This window comes from Lutra lutra, chromosome 5 (assembly GCF_902655055.1).
Source record: "Lutra lutra chromosome 5, mLutLut1.2, whole genome shotgun sequence".
NCBI lineage: Eukaryota > Metazoa > Chordata > Mammalia > Carnivora > Mustelidae > Lutra > Lutra lutra.
In genome coordinates this window covers 62,960,174-62,977,486 of record NC_062282.1, presented here as the reverse complement: position 1 = coordinate 62,977,486, position 17,313 = coordinate 62,960,174, and the positions used below count along the sequence as shown (strand labels likewise).

General features: G+C 50.2%; 1 protein-coding gene across 1 annotated transcript in view; it reads right to left on the bottom strand.

Annotated features, from left to right (window-relative positions):
- Positions 1-5,521: 5,521 nt before the first annotated feature.
- Positions 5,522-17,313, bottom strand: part of ERGIC1 (endoplasmic reticulum-golgi intermediate compartment 1) — a 104,146-nt gene continuing 92,354 nt past the window's right edge. Inside the window, 1 exon segment of the mRNA XM_047729216.1 lies at positions 5,522-7,467. Coding sequence (XP_047585172.1) covers positions 7,360-7,467 — 108 coding nt within the window. The 3' untranslated portion in view covers positions 5,522-7,359.

Sequence of the window (17,313 nt, the reverse complement as noted above, 5' to 3'; positions counted from 1 at the left end):
TAATAATTTTTCTTCTGCCTTTGTTTCCCACATCAGTGGGGAGAGCTGGGGTTGTAGAATCAGACCTGGACCCAAGCGCCTCTTCATGTGGCTGGATGTTGGGGAGATGCCTCCATGTTTCTGAGCCTCAGTTTTCTCATCTGTGAAATGGGGATGATCTTAGCAGGTGACTCATACAGTTGTTATGAGGGTTAAATGAGTTAGTCCGTTGGGAGTGTTTAGAATTCCTAATGAAAGAAGGGCTTGCTCCAGGACAGCCCTAAATTGGGGCCTCACATCCATGAGTCCTCACTTTCAGACCTTGGCTATTAACTCCCAGTGACACAAACTGTAAGCTTTCTGTTTGATGTAAACACAATCCGCGCACCTTGAGGGGGAACCCCCCTGCCCCCCGCCCCCAGCCTCTGAAGCAGGTTCTCACCTACAGGCTAGTGCGGCCCTGCCCTGCCCTCCAGAGTCTGCTCTGCCTTCCGGAGTCTGCTCTGCCCTACCCTGCCCTCCCGAGTCTGCCCTGCACTCCTGAGTCTGCCCTGCCTTGCCCTGCCCTGCCCTCCAGAATCTGCCCTCCCGAGACTGCCCTCTCTGGCGGGGGCCCTTCGCTTGCCCGTCGCGCCCCGCCCAGTCGTATCCGGACTCCGCCTCCCCTCATGGGAAGACCGCCCCCAGGCGCGGCCACCGCCCCACGGACTAAACAGGCTAATCAGGCTACTGGAAATGAAAGGTCTGGCTGTGCGGGAGACTCCCAGTGTTGGATCGACTCATTTATCGAAAGAATTCATTCATTCATTCAGTTCATATGTATCGAGCTCCTACTTTGTGGCATATATCAGAACATTTTGTGGTGCTCAGTTAACAGAAGGACACCCTGAAATTCAGAGAGGAGCTTGTCTTGCCAGACTCAGGCAGGTCCCCTGCTCTCCGTTTATTAGTGTCTTCAGGAATATGGTGATACACATGTTAAACACCAGCATTTACTCATACTCATGATGAACCGGGCATCTGCCATGGTCCCTGAATCTGCTGGGTCCTATTTTAGGTCTCATTCCAGGACCACCGCCCCCCCCCCCCCCCCGCCCCCGCATGCGCGCAGTCAGTGTTGGAAACTTCTGGCTCTCAGACTCAGGGACAATGGCCAACACCTCGGCTGTTTGGAGAAGCTATGGCAGCAGAGTAAGCGGTGTGAAACTTGTTGCGGCAATAGCAACCGAAAGGCCGTCAGGCTCCCAGAGTGAGGAGGTTGGGGGGTGGGCGAGAAATCTAAGAAAGGAGGATCTTAAATGTCTTCACCACAAAAAAGAAATGGCAACTGTGGAGGTGATGGAAGTGTAAACTAAGCCACTACGGTAGTCATTTTGGAATACCTGAGTGTATCAGCTCAACTTTGAACACATTAAACTCACAGTATTATAGGTCACCATGAGGACAGACTGTTACAACCCAGGATAATCAAGTTATGTTCATGATCTCCAGGGCAGGGGTTGTTTCTTTCTTTCTTTCTTTCTTTTTTTTTAAGATTTTATTTATTTGACAGAGAGAGCGAGATCACAAGTAGGCAGAGAAACAGGCAGAGACAGAGAGGGGAAGCAGGCTCCCCGCTGAGCAGAGAGCCCGATTCGGGGCTTGATCCCAGGACCCTAAGATCATGACCGGAGCCAAAGGAAGAGGCTTAACCCCCTGAGCCCCCAGGCACCCCACAGGAAGGTGTTTCTTTACACCCCTCACCCCACACTCAGTAAAATGAAGACAGGTGCAATGACATAACCAGTTAAGATCTTGAGAGTCACTCTAATGAGGCCTTGGTGGGATTGGCTACTATCTCATCTCATGTCCACCCTTAGAAGCATGCACAGCAACTAGTACAGAATTCAGGGGCTGAGGACAGTGCTAGCACAGAGGAAATGCCTGGGGAATATTTTTGTGTCTCTGAGGCAGAAGGTGGTATAGTGGGAAATATGTGAGCCCTGATTCTCGTTTCCTGGGTTTGGATCTCCATCACTTCCTGGCTGGGTAGCTTTGGGTAAGATATTTAGCCTCTTGGTTACTCACTCACCTCATCAGAAAAATGGGAATAAGAGTATTTACCTCATTGGTTTGGTGGCAGGATTAAATGAACCCCTAGCATGATATCTGGCACAAAGTAAGCACTTAATAAATGGTAGAAATTATTGAATAGTAATGGCTAATCTTACTTGGCTGAGCACTTAATGTCAGGCATTGTGCTAAGTTTTAAAAATGTCACATTATTTAATCTGGTAAACAATCCTCTGAATTGTTCATTTTACTGGTGAAAAAAAAAACAGGTTCTGTGGGGTGCCTGGGTGGCTCAGTCAGTTAAATATCCCACTCTTAATTTTGGCTCAGGTCATGATTTCAGGGTCAAGAGATTGAGCCCCAACTCCAGCTGCCTGCTCAGCAGGGAGTCTGCTCCATGATCCTCTCTCTCTCTCCCTTTGTCCCTACCTACCCCCATGCCCACACTCTTGCGTGCTCTCAAGTAAATAAATCTTTAAGAAAAAAAAAAACAGGTTCTGAATGATTTTGTTTTAAATTTTGTTTTGTTTTGTTTTGTTTTGTTAAGTAGGCTCCACATCCAGTACGGGGCTTGAACTCATCACCCTGAGATCAAGAGTCGCATGTTCTACTGACTGAGCCAGGCAAGTGCCCCAAATATGTTCTGAATGAGACGGGAGCAGAGGATGAACACGATCCATCATTAGATAATCAATATGCTTATTGTTATCTTGCAGCCGATAAAGATAACGATGAGACCCATAGTCATTGATATAGGATGAGGTCTATTGTGCTGAAGAGTAAACTAATAATAACATTTTAATAATAATAATATTAATAGCATGATCCCATTTTGTTTATGGAAGATATCACTACAATGTTAATGATTACCTCTGATTAGCGGAATCAGGGCCCACTTTAATTTTTCATTTTTTTCTCTTTTCTGATTTTCCTCCAATGGGGCCGTGAGCATGTATCATTTGTGTAATTAAAATGTTTTAAGGGCCTTACATATTTAAGAGGATCCCCAAATGTTCAACTTAACTTCCCTTGCAGGCTTATTAAAAAGGAAGAAAACAAAAACAAAGTACCCTCACCACTTTAAATTTCCCCTTTTTTGTGGGGTGGGGGTCAGTTCCCCTCTTTGGAGGTGGATAAGATGCTCTTGGGGACTGAGGCAGAACCATACAATTCTTCATAAACCTGGGGTCAGGTGGACATGAGTTCGAATTCCAACTCTACCACCTGCTGGCTGTGTGATGGAGAAAAGTTACTAAGTCTGTTTTGTCCTTTGTAAAAAGGAGGGAATACCCACCGGGGAGGGTAGGATGGCTGTGAGGGCTGGGAAAGACCAGGCCTGAACAATCACTCCTCGCCTGGTGTGTGGAGAATGCCCAGCCGTTGGTAGCTACTTCTACAAGAGTGAAGATAATAATAACTTATTTTGGTCAGAATCAAGTGCATGACCTCATCACTACATGACTGGCCAAAGACAACTGCTGGGGAGGGAAAAAGGTCTTGGGGGAATGTTCTCCTTCACACAGTCCCCCTCTCACATTCCTGGACCACGGCAGCTATCTCCTGGAGCCACTAATGAGCCAATTCCTCAAGGAGGGATTAGGACCAGTGGTGGCCTGCCTCACTGAGAAAATGTGTCTCTTTGTTTCTGGCAAGAATCAAAAATGAGTCTGTGACATATAGTAATAAAAACGAATGACAGCTGTCCCTTATAAGCGCCATTGCTACATCCCACTTCTTCCCAAGCTTCACACCTGCTCTGTGGTACCTCCTCCCTATCCCCCCACCAAGCAGTATGGGCTGCAGGACTTGCGGTGCTCTCTTCCCTGATAGATCTCTGTAACTTCCCTCCTGTGTGACTGCAACCCCTTCCCACTCCCTGACCCAGCACAGTCCCTGACCTCTGACCACCGCCTCTATGAGTCTGTGCTATAATCCCTGATTGAGAAATCCTCTTACACAAAAACGTCATAATCTGCTCCTGCTTAGACAATCGAAAGAATTGGTTTAACAGAGAAATCATAAAAATGACACATATCTTAAACGTTTTATGTCCACTTAAAAACATTCATCCATCTTTTGACCCTTTGAGGCAAGGGTTTTTCTTTCTTCTTTTTTTTTTTTTTCTTTGACAGAGAGAGATCACAAGCAGGTAGAGAGGCAGGCAGAGAGAGAGGAGGAAGCAGGTTCTCCGCTGAGCAGAGAGCCCGATGCGGGGCTTGATCCCAGGACCCCGAGATCATGACCCGAGCGGAAGGCAGCGGCTTAACCCGCTGAGCCACCCAGGCGCCCCGAGGCAAGGGTTTTTCATTGAGAAACTGTCGGAGTTCGTCTTCAGTTTCCTTGCATAAACCTTCGTCCTTACATAAACCAACCCGAGAGTTCCAGTTTTGGGTGACTTTAACATGGAGTGAGAACCGAGACCTTTTCTACGTGAATGTGGAATCCTCAAGGACATCCCCCCTGCACCACCCCCTGCCCCTGCTCCAAGTCTTTTCAGCTCATATCTAATCCGGGAGCATTGTGGGGAAGGGGTTGCAACTCACCATTATCAGGTCTCTGCAAAGTATGCAACTCAGTTGGACCAGAATCCTTCATTTTTCAATCCCATTTCACTGGTTAGCTAAGTCACAGTGCTACAGCATAAAGCACAGCTGGCATAAGCAGGTTTGGGAACACATGCTTGACTATCAGTAGACATATTACTCTTGACCTTTAGCTCTGAAGGTCACGGTAACTTTAGTAACAGGATGCTAAGGAGAGAATGGGGAGAATCAGTGAAGAGTTTCTTGCAGACTGGTTCACTCTCACATTCACCTCTGATGAATGACCCGCATTTGTGCCGTTCCAGGCAAGGGCCTTGAAGGACTGGACCGCAGGATGGTAAATAGCTCTGTACATTCTCCCTCTCATAGCTGATGGTGGTCTCCCTTTGAGCTGAAGGCTGAACAAGGAATGCCAGATCCTTGGAAATCGAGAAGAGTTTATGAAACACTTTTCATTTATGCAGCCCTTGGTTCAAAGCTGTGGGAAAACATGTCAGCCCTGTTCTCAAAGAGAGTAGATCCTATTTCAGAATACCTATATGGAACAATTACCATTTTTGAAGATTTGCCATGTAACACTTTTCTGCATATATGAACTCGCTCTGAGCCAGTAGGAGTTACTTGCACATATTATAGATTTGATTTTGACAGCAGCCCTGTGAAATTGTTTTATTATGCTCCCCATTTTCACCTAAGAAAGAAAGGGGGCACTGAGTGGCAAGGACTTGGCCTGGGCCCACATAGCTAGAAGCTGGCAGATCCAGGCGTATTCTGTAGGGATTCAATAAAAGAAGGGCTGGCTATAAGAGGTCTTGACTTTCTGATCATCCTCACAGATCATTTCCACATTTCTCAAATTTTCTCCTCTAAAATTAAATTCCCTTCTGACTATGATCCCAGCCTCGGGGCCAGCCAGCCTCAATCAAGTAGAAAGAAATACACAGCAATACTTCTGAAAATCAGCCTTTTAATCTATTTGAGCCCAAGGAGGGGGGAAAGAACTAAATCATTTTCCCCCCTTGAGATTGTTTATAAGAATAACAGGTCAGAGGTGTCTCTTCCATAGGAAACTGACATCCCCCATGTCCTCAAGAGTTTGTTTTTGTTTTTGTTTTTTTTGAAAAAGCATAAAAGTAGAATTTCAACTCATGTGCATGCCACACATTTCCCCGCCCCACCCTGCCCACCCCTCTACAGGTGCAGGCATCCACACACCAAAGAGACTTCTTTCAGGAACTGGGGAACAGAATATGGAAAAGAAAAAAAACAAAATAAAATCCATCCAAGTGGCCACAGATACCAGAGACAACCAAATGCAGTTTACACTCACAACATCAGTCAACTTGTATGCAGAACGGGACACTTTTCTAATTGCAATCCAGAGTCAAAAATTACAAATGGCAGAGACTTGAGCTATCCATATAGATAATTTAAAAACTTCTACCAGACACTCCCCTTAATTACAAAAGTATGCAAACAATCTTGATATAAATGGAAAAGAGGCAGGCGGCTCTCTCCCCAGGACACAAGGGCATGCCTAAAATTCCCTGGGTGGAATTCATGCCTGGACCATGGCCGCTCCCTTTCAGGACTAAAGAGGGGAAGGATGAGGGTGAGCAGTAGGGGAGGAACCCAGCTCAGGAGCAAGTGAGGGAGACCATGGAGCTGCCCTAGGGACCAGAAACATGTTGTGTTGGTGGGTGGCCCCTGATGGGGGAACTCAATGGCAAGCAGGCCACAAGGGAGCTACAGAGAAGTCCAAACACTGTGCACCCCTCGGGAGTCTGGAAGATAGCCGTCCAAAGACAGGAGAAGGACTGGTCTGCTTTGCTCCCCACAACCAAAAGCCATGCCAGTTGATGACAACCGTGTGGCAGATGGTGAGACATGATTATCTTAGGGCTACATTGAAGGATGCTTTCTGTCTGGATATAAGTGCACGAACCATGTCTGGTGTTCAAAGGATGACTCCCCAGTTAAAACCAGCCCCTCCACCAAGAGATGCTCTTCACGCAGCACAGGGGCTGAGGCACATTGTGGGGTGGTGGTGCAGAGAAACAAGGGGAAGAGAGGAAGGGGGACTCGCCACCCGCCCAGTTTCCAATGGGCAGACCCGAGTCTCCGCTGCTGCTACCCAACAACTGGACATCTGCTTCTCAGAAGAAAAAGAAATGGGTGGGGGTGAGGGACTCGAGCCTGGGCTCTGGGATGGGCAAGAAGGGATAGAGCCAAAGCGAGGGTTCTATCTCTGGTGCTACATCTCAGGGGCTTGCCTGGGAAGTACCATCCTTTTTTGAAGGTGCCCAGTGCAGGCACCTTTGGGCAGCATGACCCAAAGCAGAGAGCCCTGGTCTCCGGGCTGGTTGCCCAGGGGAGAAACCAAGGGATTGGTGCATCCAGATGGTGAGAGCTTCAAGATTGTCAAAGCCTGGCCGAGAGCTAGTCAACATGGATTCTGGGCTGTTCCCCTAAGAAGAAAGGGACTGCAGACCTCCTGGGAGTTGTCCCCAGTATCCCCGAACCCACCCTTCCTGACTCTGGTCTTGGGGCTTCCCAGGAAGGGTACCTCCCTGGGGCACCACAACTTCAGGCAGTGTAATTCACCTAAAATTAAAGATGGGGAAAAGAGGTAGCTGCAAAACCGTGAGCCACCCCCTACCTCCTCCAACCCCCACTTTGGGATGCAGCCAGATCCTGGGCCAGATAAGAGGGCAGGAGGAGACAGGGTGCCGGAAGCAGGGCTAGCGGTCTCCCTGGGTCCTTGGCCATGGGGCCGGGTGGGTCATCAATGCATCTTGCCCAGCTGGATCTTCTTCCAGGCCTCCGAGGCTGTGAAGATACAGGAGTCCAGAATGCCAGCCACAGTGAAGGTCCCACCGATGATGGCACAGATCTGAAAGGGGGGGGGAGTTCAGAGGTCAGGGCTGGATGGAGCGCCAGGCCAGCCACCTCCCAGATCACGAGATGATGAGCTTGACAAGTACGGACACTCTGCCCCATAACTAATGGGGTCAAGAATATACTCAGGCCTCAAAACAAACAAACAAACAAACAAAAAAACCCCACTTACTGGTGGGTGAATTCACTAATAATAAAAATAATTATCAGCTCCTTTAAATCCCTTATTAACCCAAATGAGGAAGGGATTATTAGACCCATTTCATAGGTGAGGAAACAGGGGTTTCATTAGGTAAGTTCACACAGGAAGCAGCAGAGCTGTGACTTGAACTCACTATGTCTTCACCCTGGAGTCTGTGGTCTTAACGTCCACTCTAAACGTAGCAGATTTTTACAATCCCACTTGGAGACGAAGGAGTGGAGGTTCAGAAAGGCAGTGGCACTGGCCCAAGGTCACACAGCCAGGAAGTGGCAATCCTGGGACTTGAACCCAGATCTGACTGTGACAGAGATCTGGGAGGGGCGAGGCAGCACCGGCCTGGAGGGACTGGAGCGAGAAATAAACCTCTCACTCCCAAGCGTGCACTGTAGCAGGGGGCCGGGTAGTAACCAAATGACCATACCGACAAATGTAAACTTAAAACCAAACCAAGTGCTACAGAGCATGGGGGGCCTCGTGCTACGAGAGAGCTCATGTTAGGGCAGACCTTCTTATGGCTCTATTTGCTTTGGGGACCAGAAAATTCATGGCCACAAGAGGGTTGTCCTGTGCACCGAGGTACTTAGATGAGCATATTTCATGCCTCTGCCCAGCAGATGCCAGCAGGGCATCTCTTTCCCTCTTGTTTGTGACAACCCCAATGTCTCCAGATGCTGTCATATGTCCCCTGGAGGTGAAAACTGCCCCCCAGTGAAGAACTGCTGGAGAAGGGGGGATGACAAGGAATGTCACCTGTGGCATGTCTGTAGCTCATGACTTCCTGTATGACAAAACAGAGCTCATACAGCACTTTCTCTGTGCCAGGCAGGGCTGGAGGGCTTTGTCCCTCCCACATCCCTCCTGAATCCCCAAGCCAACCCTCGCAAGCCCTACTCTTCTATGTATGTGACACAAGGCTACTGAGGCCCGGGGACATTGAATTGCTTGGTCCGATGCCACAGTAATTAGTGGTCGAACTGAAAGTTCAAAACTCCAGAGTCTGCACTCTTAGCATGACACTCTGCCGCTTCTCAGGCACGAAGCTCCTCCACCAAACCAAATGACTTTGCTTTGAAGCTGTCAGGACTCCACTTGTGACACATCAAAGTAAGGCTACATTTCACTCAAAATATTCTGGCCTATCTATCAGTTGCTTTCTGGTTCCCATAAAAGAATTGAAGTAGAGATGATGAAAGATCAAAGAAGCTGACAGAAGCTTTACAAGGCTACTTTAAATTTATTCTCCCTCTCGAGCGCATATGTGATGCAATCCACAAGAACCATTATGACCCACGCCCCGTGTACCATGCCTCAGTCATGCGTCCGTGGGGCCCAGACACGGAAATCACTTTTCCAAGGTCACGCAGCAAGTGCATGGCAGAGTGACGTCTGTCCGCCTCCAGGGCTCTCACTCTTTCCCCCCTACCCTATTTGAGGAGCACTTCAAGGACCATAGGCCTCAGAGGAAGCCCAGCGGAGCAGTGCCAGAGGGCTCCCGAGACCGCCCTGGGTGCGCCATGGGGTGGCCGGCCAGCCATGGACACTCGACCTCTGGACGACTCTGAGAGATGGCCATGCCTTCACAGACCCTCCGGTGCCAAGCAGAGGAGGCCAGGAGACACTGCGGAGTGAGAGGGAAGTGCCAGTCGATCCTGTGCTTATTTTTAAAATGATATTTCCACGAGATGAGCTAAGCAGAGGCCTGTGAGGCCCATGACAGACGGAGTGGGTCTGCATGGACGGGCTACAGTGGAGCAGCTGGCATTCCAGTAATAACAGCCCAAGAAACTGGAGCAGCCCCCCAGGGAGCAGAGAGGATGGGGGGCGCTGGGGGGATTATTATGAAGTGTTTTCAGCAGGCACAGCCTCTCCCTGCCAGCCTCAGAGCATGACGCGGGGGCGCTTTTCAAGGAAGATGACGGCAGGGCAGCTGGTTTATTTCCGTAGAGTGGGTCAGGTGATAGGAGATTTTACACCGCAGAATGCTTTTAGAGCTTGGATCAGAGAAGAGGAAATGGTGACTTAAGTGTAATGAAGCAAATAATAAAAACAACAACAAAAAAACCCACACACATAGACATGCACACCCCACCCCCTATAACCGCACACACACACTTGGGAACCCGAGGGTGCCAATGATTCACAAACACCTGGCGCCCGGTCTGAAGCCTCCTTCCCCTGGGCCAGCCAGGGGCCGGAGGAGACAACACACGCATTGAGGTATCCAAGAAATGCACCACAGCGGGGAGGCTGGGGCCCTGGTGCACACAAGCCACCAACCAACTAACCCCACCCGAGTGAGCTGCCGTCAGTCTGAGCCTGACGCGGCCCCGCAGGAGCTTCATATGCATCTCCCAGTGCGGCCCAGCTCAGCAGCACATCCCCCATTATCTGACATCTGTTGAAGGTGCTGCTCCCCGGTCAGATGAGGAGGGGGATTTCTGGTACATTCCCGGGTGGAGCGAGGCACCTCAAAGGCTGAAAGAAACCTAGCGACCCGCTCGATGCCGCTATGACCCTCTGCTTTCCTTATTCTGCTGTTAACTGGCTCAGGCCTTCCTGACACGCTCCTATTCGCAGGCGGTGACGGGTGTGAGGTGAGGCAGCGGTCATGAGAAGAGGGGTCCCGGGGTGCTCTCAGGCTGTAGTGCTGACATGGAATCCCTGGATTCTGACATGGCGGGGGAGAGCCACACAAACCCCAACCCCAGGAGGTGACCACATCCGGACTGTCCAAGGTGCTGCCTGTCATGGCCGCCTTGGGTCCCGAGAAGGCCACAGTTCCTACGTCTGGAACACAGAGAAATACCTGAAGCCACGAGGCTGCACCAGCTAGGGTGTCTATCATCAGACATAGGCCATATAGTGGTGAGGGCAAGATAACAGGCTTCACCACATCTATAGAGCAGATCTCAACAACATCTAAGGAAAGGGCTGCTGAGAAGCATGATGGCGGCCCGGCACCTTGCTGACCCGCAGGGATGTGCCAACATGAATAGAAATGAATAAAAGTGAAGACAAAGCCAATTGTACACCTCCTCACTGGAGCAGGGGTCCCTGAGCAAGGGGAGGATGAGGTGACTGCTGGAGGGTCTGCCGTGGTGACAGAAAGTTCTCAGCCTTGGGAAGCCAAATCGTGGCTGTCCCTCACCTACTCTAGCCTGGGAGAGCCTTCCTGTAGCCTTTCCCATCTACAACACGGGGAAAACACCCCTAGCCCTGCCATCTGTCCTACTGCAGGAAATACCTCTGGAGCTCCCAGCATTTAATAGGTGCTCAGTAAAGAATACCTAGTCTAATCTTGCAGTTGACCAGAAGGCTCTGACCTTGTCACTAAGATCTGGGATGTTCTGAAGATCTGAGACCCATTCTAGGAAGAACAATGGGTCAAATACCACCTAGTTCCTAGAGCCAGCCTCTGGGTCTCAATTTTCCTTTTTCTACTTGGCTCTTTGAGCTGAGAACAAGCCGATTTGTAGAAAGGACAGCAAAGGTGTCCCAGGCACCATACACAGATTCTTTGTAGTGGCCCAGGTCTCAAGCACTGCAAAGGCCCATTCTACAGATGGGGTAGCTGAGACTTCAATAGGGTATTTCCTCAGCTAAGTGCCAAGAAGTGTTTGTGATGAAGCATATCTCTCGGGGGCAGAGTACCTAGGCCAGAGGTTGTTTCCATTCTTTCGCCAGTCAGGGAGCTCTCCAATCTCCCCAAGACTCTACCTCAACCCCAAACGCCAAGAAGATATCAGAAGTTCCTGATACAAAGGTACTTCTGACTGGGATCCCTCCTTTCATGGGCCCTTATGTCAGCCTTACTTCCCTATACCTCTGTTTCCTTACTTTTAAAAATGGGAAGGCTAGGGGCGCCTGGGTGGCTCAGTGGGTTAAGCCGCTGCCTTCGGCTCAGGTCATGATCCCAGGTCCTGGGTTCGAGCCCCGCATCGGGCTTTCTGCTCAGCAGGGAGCCTGCTTCCTCCTCTCTGTCTGCCTCTCTGTTTACTTGTGATTTCTCTCTGTCAAATAAATAAATAAAATCTTAAAAAAAAAAAAAAATGGGAAGGCTAATTCTCATCCCTCAGGACTGCTGTCAGATTGAACAAGTGAGTCACACACACAACAGTGAATGCCTCTTCCCTCGCTCCCTCACCCCTGCCATGGTTTTGTATGCCGACCAGGCCCAGAAGCAGGGGGACAACATCAGGGGAGGGCAGTGAAGGAGCCAGGGCCACTGAGTCAGGAAGGGCTGCCACAGTCAGCACACGTAACCCTACTCTAGCCAGCAGCCCTGGCTCCGGAAATGGAAGCAAGGACAATTCGATATCCAGGCCCCGGTGAGTCTGGGAGGAGCATGTTACTTTGCTTTCATCAGAAGTCATCAATAATGCCCCTTTGTTCTTTGGCAGAGACTTCCTGTAGTTCTACCAGCTTCCCAGCCTCCTACTCTGGCTAGAATGAAGTCAGCTTGTCTACCTTGTAAAGAAGGTGCATGTGTGTGTGTGTGTGTGTGTGTGTGTGCGCGCGCGCACGCGCGCGTGTGTTTCCCTTACATTTTAATTATGGTTCTTAATTCCTTATAATACGGAAAGGACGTGTTCCACCCGCACTGGCTGGAGAGCTGAATCCCTCTGTTGTTCCACCAACATGAATGCTTTCCCGGTCCATCACCCCTCCCCCCATTTACTTTTCCACATCGGGCAGTGGAGAAGCATGACACACAACCCCACCCCCCAACATGGGGGTGGGAGTGGAGACTGGGCTCCAGAGTAAACATTCCTGTGGTCAGATCCCAGCCCTGCCACCATGACCAGGAAAGCCAGGTCACCCCTCCGAGCCTCAGTTTCTCTCATCTGTAAAATGGGGCCCCCCCCGTGAGGGCCAAGATGACCTCTTATATGGCTGCCTGCTGTACCACAAGTGCCTGGGAACTGTTCATTCGCCGTCCTTAATCCAGGCAGCAATGCTTGAAAAGCTTATGGAAAAGGCACAGGCTGAGGAAATAAATAATGAATCCGGAGTCCCATCAGATGCCGGTGGCGGCAGACAGACTGGAGCCGCAGATGAGAACACCGAGGCTGTGGCTTCACAGGGGTGGGGGCTGTTATGGAAGGGAAGCTGATGATGACTGGGCCCTGGAAAGGTGGGGGAGGAGAGGGCGTGGTGGTCTCCATCCAGTAGCGTCAAGCCTGCCAGTCCCCCCCACTCCCACCGTCTGGGACAGGAGCCTGGTGGGAGAACTGAGTCCTCTCCCCACCACTCTTTCAAGGGCTGCAGCTTCAAGACACCCACTCCCCTCCCCCAAACCTACCCCGGTTGAGCCCCTTCTATGTGTCAGGCCTGAGCTGGCACTTTCTTCTGCCTTCTCATTCCATCTGTGCAAATTCTAAGGAAATGGGGCGACCCCCATTTCTCAGATGGGGAAGCAGAGGCTCAGACAGGGACAGGCTTGTTCAAGGTCACACAGCTACCAAATAGGGGAGGGTGAGGAGAATCCAGGTCTGGAAAGCTGCAAAGGGCCTGCTTTTTTCTGTTAGCCCCCCACCAGCTTCTCCCCCAACCTGAAGGCTCCCTTTAGTTCCTATCTCCATGCACAGATGGCTTCTTTGTATTTACTTTCTCAATTCTGTTAGGTTTTACATAGCAAATGTCCTGAAGTAAGAGGACCCCATGAACAAAGTTTAAGAAGTAAGAAGCTGTGTGGCTGTAAAAGTACGTATAATTTGTAAAAAGGACCTCGCTCCATTCCCATACTCCTTCCATGTCTCAGAATCTGTCTTTGAAAAGCAAGCACCGAGAACTTTGATTACAACAGAGAGATCTGTGTGCTGACCCAGCAGGAGGGATCTGTCCCTGGCACACGACCTTTTAGAAGATCTAGCTCTGTTCAAACGTCTGGGAAGACTGGAAACGAAGTTTTTTACACATTCCAACCCTGAGCAACTGAGCTGCTATTGTGGGCTCCATGTTGCCACTCATGTAACCGAAACTATTATGAAATGGGGGTGGGCCAAGGTACACACCCCTCTATCTGTCTGCTCAGTATCTGATGCCCACTTATCATCTACCTGCTCTGCCCCTGGTCTGGAGACCAGAGATGACCAAGGCCCTCCCCTATCTTCCTGGAGCTCATGGTCCAGGTAAGAGAGACACACCAAGGGAAGTCTGAGTAGGTGAGATTAGGGTCCGGCTACAAAGTTGGTCTCTTCAATACTCATACAGCCTTACTGGGCAAAACCTCCCCCAGTTTTACGTTTGTCTCTTCTCAATTGTTTTTACTGTCCCCCCCCCATACCCCTCTTCCCACCCGAGTACCTGATCCCTTTTGTCTATGGCCAATCCTTGTAGGTACCCAAATAGATGAGTGAAAGGTAATCAGATCTGGGCAGGAAAATTTGCAAATGACCTGCCAACCTGGTCTTAGATGGACAGATGATGTGGGCTAGTTTGTTGTTGAGGTGTTTTATTTTCTTATGGTGTGTGTGTGTGTGATGGTGATTTGATAAAATGCTCACAATGCTCACAATTTATGCTCACAATGTTGCCTTGTTTCCTGCTGTAACATGTCCTCCTGATTCCCAGCAGGGGGTCACTGTATCAAATCATCCTGGTGTCCTACCAAGGACTCCATGGTTTCTAGGGACTCTGTTGCTGGGACATCTTCAACGGCCTTTGTTTTGGAGGATGGAGGCTCCCAAGCTATGTGGTGGTGGTGGGTTGGGGGCTGTGACAGAAGTAGGCTCTGGGGTTAAGTCTCAGCCTCACCATTTACTGGCTGTGTGACCTTGGATGAGTTTCTTTACCTCTCTGGGCCTCAGTTAATTCATACATAAAACAGGACTGATACCATCTACCTTGGAGGATTCCTGGGAAAGTTAAAGGAATTTTAAGATTACTCAGTACATAGTAGATGCCTAGTAAGTGTAGCTATACGATCACTTCTTCAAGTAGCTGTCTCTTCTACATTTCTGAGTACCTATCTCCAGGCTAGGCCCCATGCTGGATGTTGAGGACACACAGGGGCATCAGACCTGGAGCTCTTCATAATCAGGCCTGGTAGTTACAAAGTGCAATCTAAAGTTCGGGGCATTATTTCACTGTCAAAGAACACCTGGTGGGCAGGGAATATGTCGAATTCAGCTATCCCTGCTGCCCAATGGGAGCATGCCATTCCCAGCTGGTACTTTTGGGGGGGGGGGGCAGCAAAAACTGTCATGGCCAAACTGGCCCAGTGTGGTACTTTTTGACTTCTGGCTGTTCCTCCCTCATAGAGTAAAACACACGAGGAGAGTGATGTGACAGTTCTGAAGTCATCCAATCTGTCACCACAAGCCACTTGAAGGCAATCCCAAAAAGGGGGCTTGGGCAAGTGGCAGGGGCAGGGGACAAATGTGTGTGTGTGTGGGAGGGCACTTTGAAGGGGATCACTTGCATGTTGTTAAACACCATCTGTTTATTCCTTTAGTGATGGAATTTTCTGGAATAGCACAGAACGGAAGTTTGAGCAACACGCCCTGGGTGCCCAGAGAGAGAAGCCCTGTGCAACCTGGTGGGAGACTTCCAGGAGGAGGGAACCTCCTCTGTTCAGACCTGGAATGTCCTGGTCCTTTGCAGATCAGGAGACCCTAGGGGGGCAACCTCGAATGATCCAGGGACTTGATAGGTACAGATGCGTCAGGGAGGCCCCACCTGTCTCTCCCCTCCACACGCACACCCTGTTGAAAGGCACCCCACCTCATTCCAGCCCACCCACAGCTGCCCCCGCCGCCCTGCAGCCGCCACATGACGACATCCTGGCCTCTGGCCTAAGCCCTCTCTTAAGCAGCCCCCGTGAGGAGCTATTTGCAGAGGCCCCCATTTGGGGCTTGGGGGCTTTGCACACAAGTGTTTGATTTTAAAAAGAGAGAAAGAGAAGTCACAGCAGGTGCCTCCACTTCCACCCCAGCCCTGCCCCGCCCTGCCAGTGCTCCCGGGGCTCTTTGTGCGTGTGTGTCTGCACGTGAGCGTCACCCCCACATCTGCCACCTCGTGACAAGAGTCTTTGAAGCTCCACAATGACGCCATCTGCCAGGGACAGCCAGCTGGCTCACTTGGGGCTGACCCCCATGGTTGCCACAGCAACCGTGATGGTGGTGCGGGGCCTCCAGAAAAAACACCAGGCTCATGACATCGGGAGGTGCCCTCAGCATGGTCCCTGCTTGAATGGAGGTGGATGGGGCAGAGATGGAGGCAAGGCCGATGGCCAGTGGCAAGAGGAGAAGGAAATGGAGTCATGGAGGCATCTGGCCTCTGGGTTACGAAGGACAGGCTCTTCCCCTGTGACTTCTCAGGACCTCCGGCTCTCAGAAGTCCACCCCCATCAAAAGAGGCCCCGTGGCCTTCACAAAATATGTTATTGGGCACCTCTGTACATACTATTCCCTGTGCTAAGACCCTCTCTGCTTCACTCATCGGTCTAGAAAACGTCTCTACATCCTTCAAGACCCATCTCTGGGTTTCCTTTCTCCAAATCTACCAAACCAAAGGGAGTCGTCGCTACCACAGTGCCCAGTGCACAGCCCCAAGGGAGCCCCTGCTGGACGGGACATCAGTTCTCTGTGTGCTCAAACCTCTTTCCCACCAGCCGGGAGTGGTTGAAGGACGGAGAGAAAGTCAAATTCGGCTATCTCTGGTGCCCAGCACAGGGCCTGGCCTGTGGCAAATTCTCACAGAAGTTCAGCGAATAAATGAAGTTGCTTCATTTCTCAGCCACTTGCCGGGGGTTTTCACACTCAGAGCCTCAGCTATGTGGCAAATAGGTGCAAATAAAAAAGGAACAAGAAGATCCTTCTCAACCCTACGGTGAGACACAGGCAAAGGGGTTTCTTTGCCAGTGCCAATGCCATAGACCGCAGGGCCTCTGAGGAGCAGACCACACCTGCACAAACACACCTACTTGTGTCTTAGCTTCTTACTCTGGGTGTGCAGTAGGAGCATGGGGTAAACAAACAAGCAGAAAACCCCAAAACATTTCAGGTGGTACCCTGTAGGGCCTTGGGTAAAATCAAGTTCCCCAGCTTTTGGGTCAAAGGGTTTGTACATCTCCTGCCCCAGAGCCTGACCCAGTCTACCTGCATCCCAGATAGTGGGTGCAGTCCCCTTGCTGTGTCCTCCCGATCTCCACTGTGGTGGCACTGTCATTTCTGCCAGTCTGGTAGGGCCAAATTGGGCCTTGCATTTTGAAGATTTTATCTATTTATTTGAGAGAGAGAGAGAGAGTGTGTGAGAGAGAGCATGAGAAGGGAGAAGGTCAGAGGGAGAAGCAGACTCTCCATGGAGCTGGGAGTCCCACGCAGGACTCAATCCCAGGACTCTGGGATTATGACGTGAGCTGAAGGAAGTCGCTTAACCAACTGAGCCACCCAGGTGCCCCGGGTCTTGCATTTTGAATCAAATTTCTCTAATATCTAGGGAACTCTGGCATCTTTTCTTGGCCAGGATGGTCTCTACTGTGAATGAATGATCAAGTTCTCACCCATATTTCTTTTTGGTCGCTTAACTTTTCCTTACGGGTTTGTCGGAATTGTCTCCATATAAGTTCTAAAGATTATTCCTTTCTTGTATGTGGGACAAGTACATTTTCCCAGTCTGTGTCGAGTGTCTTAGCTT